This window comes from Podarcis liolepis (assembly GCF_965112155.1).
Source record: "Podarcis liolepis genome assembly, chromosome: 7".
NCBI classification, from domain to species: Eukaryota; Metazoa; Chordata; class Lepidosauria; order Squamata; family Lacertidae; genus Podarcis; species Podarcis liolepis.
This window is the reverse complement of record NC_139561.1, coordinates 31,239,185-31,248,357: the sequence shown is the minus strand read 5'-3', so window position 1 is coordinate 31,248,357 and position 9,173 is coordinate 31,239,185. Positions and strand designations below refer to the sequence as shown.

At 46.8% G+C, this 9,173-nt stretch overlaps 1 protein-coding gene across 5 annotated transcripts; it reads left to right on the top strand.

The window, feature by feature from the left end:
* Positions 1–233: 233 nt before the first annotated feature.
* Positions 234–6,252, top strand: LOC310711413 (basic phospholipase A2-like). Of its 5 annotated transcripts, none has more exons than XM_083513328.1 (6): positions 234–360; positions 1,486–1,587; positions 2,933–2,989; positions 3,673–3,817; positions 4,835–4,935; positions 6,059–6,252. In XM_083513328.1, exons 3-6 carry the CDS (start codon positions 2,950–2,952, stop codon positions 6,199–6,201), a joined length of 429 nt encoding a protein of 142 aa, XP_083369454.1. In that variant the 5' UTR covers positions 234–360; positions 1,486–1,587; positions 2,933–2,949; the 3' UTR covers positions 6,202–6,252. The 5 variants fall into 5 exon arrangements, with proteins under 5 accessions (XP_083369454.1, XP_083369452.1, XP_083369455.1 ...); XM_083513326.1 differs by lacking the exon at positions 234–360 and adding an exon at positions 665–829; XM_083513329.1 differs by lacking the exon at positions 234–360 and adding an exon at positions 786–821.
* Positions 6,253–9,173: the final 2,921 nt, after the last annotated feature.

The window sequence follows — 9,173 nt, the reverse complement described above, 5'->3', positions numbered from 1 at the left end:
GACATCCAAAGCAACACATGAAACGTGGTTAACTTCTGCCACAGCCAGTGAGCTCAGCTTGGCGCCTCCCTCAGCTTGGTGCCCCAGCTGGCTGCTGGCAATGCCAAGGTAGATTTTTTCACCAGTGCCACCAGACAGGGCAGGCCATAGAGGTGGGTCAGCTGGGGCACCAAGCTCAGAGAGGAAGGAAGCGCCAAGATGAGTTCAGTGGCTGGGGGTTGTTTTTTATGTACTGTCAGCAGTGAGCTAGGGAGACAAGAAGAAAGTGCTTGCACAGAGCTGAGGAGTTCAAGATGAATGCTGGGGCATGAAAGGGTCTGAAGAAGAGGACCAGGTGGTGGCTTCATCGTAGATGGAGAGGTGAAAATGGGTGCTTAGTGGTGGCAGGGGGAGGAAGATGCAGGAGGTTATCATGGAGGGGGGTTCTGTAGAAGCAGGGGTTGCACCAAAGGAGGGGAGAGGAGGGGGCATGTGTTATGTACTGAGTTGAATAGGATCCAAAATGCAGCAGTCTGATTGGTCCCAGAACAAAAGGATTCAGAATGCAGCAGTCTGATTGGTCCCAGAACAATAAGATTCAGAATGCAGCAGTCTGATTGGTCCGCAGGAGCCACCCAATCCAACTCCAAGTGGAAGTGAATCCGCAACCTGATTAGCCTACAGGAGAATCCCGGAATTAGCCAATCACATGGGGCCCATTGTGTAAATAATGTATATAAAGCAGACATTTCGGGGGAACTGGCATTCCTCACTACTATGAGCTGAAGAAAGACCATGAAATCCACACTCGACCCCGAGTATATTTCAGCATGGATGTGGGGGTGTAGGGGTAAACAGGGGTACAAAGGGGTAGAAGTGGATGTGGCAATGGGGCTGGGAAGGTGAAAAGCAATCTGAGTATTTCCAAGGGGGTGGAAAGGGTTAGGGAGTTAATGTTAACTTCCAAGCATGGGGTGGGGGTGGGGAAGGGTTTGGTGAGTGGGGCAAACAGGGGGACAGCTCCTAGTCTGTTTGCTTCTAGAGCCCAACCTCATCTGAACCAGATTGGCAAAACCATCTGAGCAGGCTAATTCCGGGAGTCCCACGGCAGGGGAAGCTAGCTCGTTTTTTGTTTCTGCTTTCCATATTCCTCCTATTAAGCTCCAGCACCAACATTTCCTGCACAACTTGGTGAGAAGATCCTTCTAATAATAGTACAAATGTCCACACCCTCCTGGAGAAAGTGACCACTCGGGTTGCGAAAGAAGGATGGCAGCTACTGGTGGTGACCTTTGCTATTTTTCATCATTCTTCTAGAATGAAACCAGGCAGGCCCAGAGGCAAGATCTGTTGTCTTACTAGCTGGGGAAGGAACTGGCTAGAGAGGTTTAGGCATGTTAGTCCAGTCAAGGAGCAACTTCCTTTCTCACCTGGTTACTAGATATGGGGAAATGGGATTTTCCCCTCACTAACAGTTAAAACTCGCCAACGGACTATAAATTCCAGTTGTCACATTTCTAAGGAGAGAAGGACAACCAAATCACAAGGAAGAAAGGGAGCTAGGTGTGATATTGACCCCCAAGAAGTTTTACGAGGAGTCTAAGCAAAGTAAGTACCACTGCCGTTGGTTTTGCTTAACGAATTGTTTCTGCTGCACCACAACACCAAGCCATCAGTTTTAGAAGGAGGTTGGACAAATTCGAGGGAGAAAAGGCTCTCAATGGCTACCGGCCATGATGGCTCTATTCTGGCTCCACTGACTAAGGCAGCAGTGCTTCTGAATTTCAGTTTCTGGAAAACGCACGTGTGGATCCAGCCACATCGTTGCTGGGATTTTTCACCCCTGGAAAGAATGGCACCTTCTCCACAAAAGGAATTGGCGTTCTCTCATGTAAACCCCCAGTTTTTCATTCATTGGATGAAGACAAAAAGATCTGTCAAAGTTCAATTCTTATTCCCCCCGCCCCTTCTTAAATTCACTTCTCTACATTTCTGCTTTGTTTTTTAAAAAGTCTTCCTGAAAACTCATCAGCATTCTTTGTATGCCCTTCTGACTAACGTTTTTTTGCAGGCAATTTCCCCTGATTGTTTGTTTGCTGACGTTTCAAATCAAGTGCTGACAAAACAGATAATGCAATTCAACGGCAACATAAATATTCATTTGAGCTGAAACACAAACATTTCTTCTGCGGGTGGCAACGGGGATCAAAACCAAAGTGGGTTTTGTCGGAGAGGAGTAACACCACAATTGTGACTTCCCTGGCAAGTCTGTCAGGTGCCCCTTCTCCCTCAGAGCTCCTCCAATGGGCACCACCCCTCTACCTTTCCCTCCACTCTTTCTTGGCGCCAAGAGGCAAAGCCCCCCACCCTATGCCTCTTCTTATTCCCCAACACTGCTTGACCCTTCTCCATACCTCTGTCCAACCCCCATCCCCGCTTCTCAATTCTGTCACCACCACCCCAGCCTCTCTGGGCCTCGGCCAGACTTGCCACCCCATCTCTGACCTTCTGCTTCCAGGCCTAATCAGGCCCCTCTTTCTTAGGCCAATCTGCTCTTTTAGACACCTAATGTTGCCGTGCTGTCCTTGTATCATTGTCCGAGACAGAAATCCATGCCACAGGTGATTGTGAGGCCAAGGAGCATGGGGAGGAGTGGACGTGCTGGCATTTTTGCTAAAAGGCCAGACTCACATAGGACCCAAATTTGATCCGGCCAGCTTCCTAGTTGCAGACCTGTCCTTTAAGAAGGAATGGGCCAAATCTCAAGGGTTGACTGCCAGCCTTCCAACCCCACTTCCCCTTCAAACCAATACAACCCTTGGCATTTTACTGTGTTTAGGATGAACTGTTTGTGTTGTTGAGCCGTCTTTGGGGGTGTGGGGTGTGGCTGATATCGAAAGGTGGAATACGGATCCTCTAAACAAATTGAAAAACTGTACCACCTCTCCTTTAGGTCTTTATCAACGGAAGATGAAGATCTTATGGGGATCAATGGTGTTGCTGGTTTGCAGTAAGTGGAATCATAGAATAGGGTTGGAAAGGGATCCCAGGGTCATCTAGTCCAACCCCCTGAAATGCAGGTATCTAAAAGTAACAGGGAGAGGAGAGATTAAATTATGTTGTGCTAACAAAAGGAAGGGGGCATACCTTTTTTAAAAAGTGTACCCCCCTTCAAACTTGACAAAGCCTACTTCTGAGGACACCTTCATAATTTTGGGGAATTCGAATCTGAGCAACCGAGGTCAAAATTGAAGCAAGTTGGTCTTGATAAATTAATCCAGAACACATTTGCTTCTCCAGCCATCATCAGCTGTGGCTTCACCTACCCCCACCCCCTTGTGGCTCCCAGCAGATTACCTCTGAGAGGATACAGCCCCCAATGGCTGATGGAGGGGGGAGGTTGCCCACTTCTAACATGTATCAAATCCTAAAATGTATTAAAAATGCTACACAAGGTATAATTCATTTATGGATACCACCACCACAAGATGTAGTGATAGCCGCTAGCACAGACCAATTTATTAATGAAGAGAGGTGGATCAATATTTGCTAGAGAGCATTTGCCCCATTTTCAGAAGCACTGTACTACTGAATACTGTTTGCTAGAAGGAAGAGGTGGAGAAGCACAACAGCTAGGACAGATCCCTTTCCCTAATAAGCTAAGCAGCTGACGCCTTGTCCGTTTCTTTGCAGGTGTTTTGGCAGTAAATGGGAACCTCTTTCAATTCGGAAGAATGATCCAAAAGCTCACTGGGAAAACGTCTTTCCCCCACTATACCACGTACGGGTGTTACTGCGGGGTGGGTGGCCAAGGCAAACCGCGAGACGACACCGACCGGTAAATCAATGGCTTGTGGGTTGTTGTTTTTTTACATCACCTCGCTATTAAAGAAGTGCTGTGCTGGAAAGGATTTGTTGGTGTGGGATCACTTGTTCTAGCCAGGTGGGGGGGTATTGAGTCGGTTCACCACCCTGGGGGCTTTCATTTCATTGATTTGCTTTTTTATAAGGATATCCCACTGGGTTATCCTCAGAAACATCCCCCCGCCTCGCCCCAGATAGGCAGAAGGTTCTGAAATGGGATGTTTTGAAACAAGAAGTCAAAAGGTAGCCCATGACCACATTCACACCATACATGTAAAGCTCTATGAGACCACTTTAAAAGTCATGGTTTACCGCAAAGAATTCTGGGAACTGTTGTTTGTCGCTGAGAGTTGTTAGGAGACACCCCTATTCCCCTGGCAAAGCTACAGTTCCCAGCTTTCTCTGGGAAGAGGAAATTATTGTTAAACTACTCGGGGAATTGTAGTTCTGGGAGGGGAATAACTCTCGGCACCCTTAGCTCCCACCTACAGCTCCCAGAATTCTTTATTGCCCCTGGTAATGGAGCAATAAAAGAACAAGATGAGGACCCCCTTTAATTCTGATTGTCGCCATTTGATAAATTCATGGGCGTAAAATAGTACCGTTGTTTTAATTATCGGTGCAACTGATGCGTGTACCTTATACAGTGGTACCTCGGGTTACAGATGCTTCAGGTTACATACTCCACTAATCCAGAAATAGTACCTCAGGTTAAGAACTTTGCTTCAGGATGAGAACAGAAATCGCACGGCGGCGCGGCGGCAGCAGGAGGCCCCATTAACTAAAGTGGTGCTTCAGGTTAAGAACAGTTTCAGGTTAAGAACGGACCTCCAGAACGAATTAAGTTCTTAACCCGAGGTACCACTGTACCTATTTTTTTATTAAGATGTGTATAAATAATCAAATATTAATAAAAAGAGGACCTTTAGCTCCCTCGGGCAGGTGGACAGTGTAGATTTGTCTAAAGGAGATTTCTCTTACTTCTCCACAGCTGCTGCCTGGCCCACGACTGCTGCTACGAAAAGTTGAGTGACTGTAACCCCAACACCGACATATACGACTATTCCATCGACGATGGAGTTATTACTTGTGGTAAGTAGCGACAGGAGGAAAATTTGGTTGCATCCCTTCCTTTTTGAAGGAGAGACAATTCATACATACCATGAACTAAATGCTATTGTGCGCCTGCCGGCTTCACTAACGAAGAGGCAGGGGATCCATCGAAATTTGCACTCCTCCGACAGATGGCTATCCTACCTCTGTTTAAAATGAATCAGAGTAACAGTAGAGTTGGAAGGGAACCCAGAGGTCCTCTAGTTCAACCCCTGCAAAGCATGACTCACAGCTAAAGAATCGTAGAATCATAGGCTTGGAAGGGAACCCCAAGTGGCATCCATCCCAACCTCCTGTGATGTAGGAACCACATCTAAAGAAACTCTGAGAGATGGCCATCCAACCTCCAATGAAGGAGAGTCCACCACCTTCCAAGGGAGTCCGTTCTTCACTGTATTACAGTAGGGTTTTGCACCCCAAATTCAACCCCTGGTATCTCCTAGTACAGCTGAAAGAGACTCTTGGTGGACATGCCACTTGGGACCTTCTGCATTCAAAGCAACTGCCCTACCACTGAGCTATGGCCCTTCTCCATGTTCCTTGTTGGTAGCTGCCTAAACCACATCACCACAGAATCACTGACTTAGTCGATCGCATTTTTATCCTCCACTTCCTCCAAACAGCTCCCTGCATCTTCCTACCTATAAGGTCGATTACTCCGAGAGAGTACTTACTTTGCAGGAAGGGGGTATGGCTCAGCTACACAGCCCCTGCCTTGCACGCAGGAGGTCCCAGCTGTCCTCTCAAGGTAGGACTCAGAGAGACTCTTGCCTCCACTTCCGGAGAGCTGCTGCCAGCCAGTGTAGACAATACCCTGCTAAATGGACCAGTGGTCTGACTCAGCATAAGGTAGCTTGCTATGTTCCTACGTATTTAAGGAGGAGGCTTGGCTCTGTGGCAGGGCACAAGGTCCCAGGTTCAATCCCTGACATCTCCAGGTAGGGCTGGAAAAGACTCCCTGTTCAAAGCCCTGGAGAGCTGCTGCCAGTCAGTGTAGACAGTATTAATCTAGGTGGCTTGCTAGGAGCCACAGATGCAGCCTTAGCTGTTTGCAGGAAGGGCAGGATGATGACATGACAGGCTCCATCTGTTCTCTCAACAGGTGAAGGAAGCAGCTGTGAAAAACAGATCTGTGAATGTGACAAAACAGCAGCCCTCTGCCTGAAGGACCACCTGGACACTTACAATGAGGAGTATCGCTTTTACTCCGACAAGAACTGCCAGGAAGAGCCGATGAAGTGCTGAGCTCAGCCCCTGCAGGCCCAAAGCTGCTTTGCAACTCCTCTTCAAAAATAAAAAAAAGTGAAGCTTGTAGTCATTGTGCGACGTTGTCCTTTTCTTGGGAGTTTGGGGAGCGACTCAGCTTGATTTACGGAGCCCAGTTAGCTGAGGGAGGATTCTGTCTCCTTTTGAGGGTCGCGCAGCAACCGCTCTCATCCCCATCGCTCAGCTCATGGCAACCCCGACCCCAATGACAGCTTTCTTCTTTGCATTCGGTCACAAGTGACCCTATCAATAGACTCCATTGTGCAGAAACTAGTTTCGAACAGGTCCGCCAGGAAATGTGAGCTCCTATCATACCGCTTTGTGCCTCTTGACTGATCAGGACATCCGGAAAGCAAGACAATACATCAATCCTGAGCTAAAAGGGCGTGTGAGCCTTTAGTGAAAAGCCGTAACTGAGCGGCGGAGCATCTGCTTTGCATGCAGAAGGTCTCTGGTGCAATCCCCAGAGGCATCTCCGAGTAGGACTGGAAGAGAAAACCTGCACAGTCACTGCCAGTCTGTGTAGACAATAATGAGCTAGAGGGAACAATGGTCTGAGCTGGCAGAAGGCAGTTTCCTGTGGCCCCGTGTAATTGGGATCCTGATGCCCAACAGTTCCGTCCTTATTCCTGTGGGATGTGTTGGGTTGAGGACTAAGCTGGGTGGACCAATGGTCTGACTTTGGAAAAGGTCACAAAATGGCCACTGTGGGATGTGTGGCATACCCTCCAACGTTACTCCAATAAAAAATAGGAATGTCCTATTCCATAATAATAATAATAATAATAATAATAATAATAATAATAATAATTATACCTGCCCATCTGACTGGGTTGCCCCAGCCACTCTGATGGCTTCCAATATATATGAAAACATGATTAAACATTAAAAAACCTTCCCTATACAGGGCTGCCTTCAGGTGTTTTCTAAAGGTTGTATAGTTACTTATCTCCTTGGGCATAACTCCAGAGCCTCCAACATTTCTCCGATGAAAATAGGGACGCCCAAAGGAAAATAGGGACATTCTGGGATCAAATAAAAAACCAGGACCCCTTCTGTAAATCCGGGACTGTCCCTGGAAAATAGGGACACTTGAAGGGTCTGGCAAAGGGCTGCCACATCTAAAAAGGGACAAGACCAAAAAAAGGGCATGCAAAATGGGGAACAGGGCCTACATATCAGCTTCTAACTGATAGAGATAAACACTTTGCCCCTCTTTGTTCACAATGGAGTGTCCCTATCCTAGCATCTGCTGAAACATGGGCATGTTTAATAGGCCATGTTCAAAGCTGCAAATGCTAAGTCAATGCAAAGAGGAACTGAGCAGGAAGAGCAAACAGCCTCTTGCACGCTGTGGAGGTTTGAGGGGCTATTTATGGAGACCTTTTGTGGGAGCCGCAAGAGGTCCTGGCTGGCACACACGCACCTGCAGGTGCCAGGTTGGCAACCCCTGGATCTTCTCAGTAGGCTTCACTGATCACAGCACGAGGGGTGGAACAAGGCAGCAAAAGGAGTGAAAGCTTGTCTCAAAAGAAGCGTCCTCAAGTGCAGGAAGACCGCAGAGAAGAAGGCAATAGCACACCTTGCCCTGCATTCTGCAGATTCCTTTGGCACAGTGTTTTACCAGCCCTTTGCATGTGGGGATCAGTGAAACACCACACCAAAAGAATCTTGATGCAACATTCATAATGCTGTGCAATTGCACCAAGATTCCTTTTTGGCAGTGTTATGCATCAGTTACACACACTCAATATAGGTCTGGCCCTACCATTAGGCAGAAGGCAATGGTGAACTCCAGTGACAGGGAGCGGCAGTGAAGCCTGGTGGCCTGCCTTGCAGGAGCAGAAGAAAACACTATCCCATCACCAGTGTTTAAGTAAGATACCTGTCCAGCCAGGTTCTTTACACATAATTCTTTTTTTTAAATTCAGTTTTACACTATACATTTGAATTCAAACAATAATAGTAAACATCAACATATAGGATTCCCTGAATCCTTAGCCCTCCCTCCACCCTTCATCGTTTCCATAATCAAACTTTATCTGCTGTATCATATAATTTCTCCATTTTTCTTTTTTCAACAACAACAACAACAATTTTTACCTTAGTTTTAAATACACTACAAGTGTTACTAAAATCCTGCCAAAGTTTTTAATTGTTTGCAGTGTTCTCTTAAGTAACTTGCAAATTTTTCCCATTCCTTATTAAAGTTGACCAGGAAAATCAGAAACCAGGAAGATAGAATCTTGACACATAATTCTTTGCACATAATTCATGTCGGGCACCAAATGGCAGATTCAGAGAGGAGGCGGGAGGTCAGTGTCTTAAAAATGCACCAACGGAGCCAGTTCCTGCTCTCCTTGCCTGTGTGCTTGCAGTGCACTGTCCTCCGCACTGCCTCAGTCCTCCTCCTCCTCCTGTTAAGAAGCAGTGACAAACCCGGTGGGAATCTAGCATAGAGCCTCTGCTGCATCCAGTGAGCTGAACCTGGTCTTAGGTAGGCTGCAACGGAATGATCAGGAACACTTCCCAACCCGTGTTGAAGTGTGTGAGTACATTGCATGGAACTAGCTGAGATGACTGGCAGAATCTGAGACCAGGGAGAAGAGTCGGTGAAAGAAGACTGGAAGAAATTTAAAGACTACTTAAAGAAATATTGTAAAATCAATGAATGTTAGAATGATGTTGGATAGAAATTACCGTATTTTTCGCTCTATAACACGCACCCCACCATAGCACGCACGTAGTTTTTAGAGGAGGAAAATCTGTAGGCATGCCACCCGTAGGCATTTCCTCCATAACATGCACAGACATTTCCCCTTACTTTCTAGGAGGAAAAAAGTGAGTGTTATGGTGCAAAAAATACGGTAAGTGGTTTCCGGCTGTAATGTTTCAGGAGATATGGAAAAAAAGGATTATAAATGGGTTAAAGCTTTATGGTAAGGATTTGC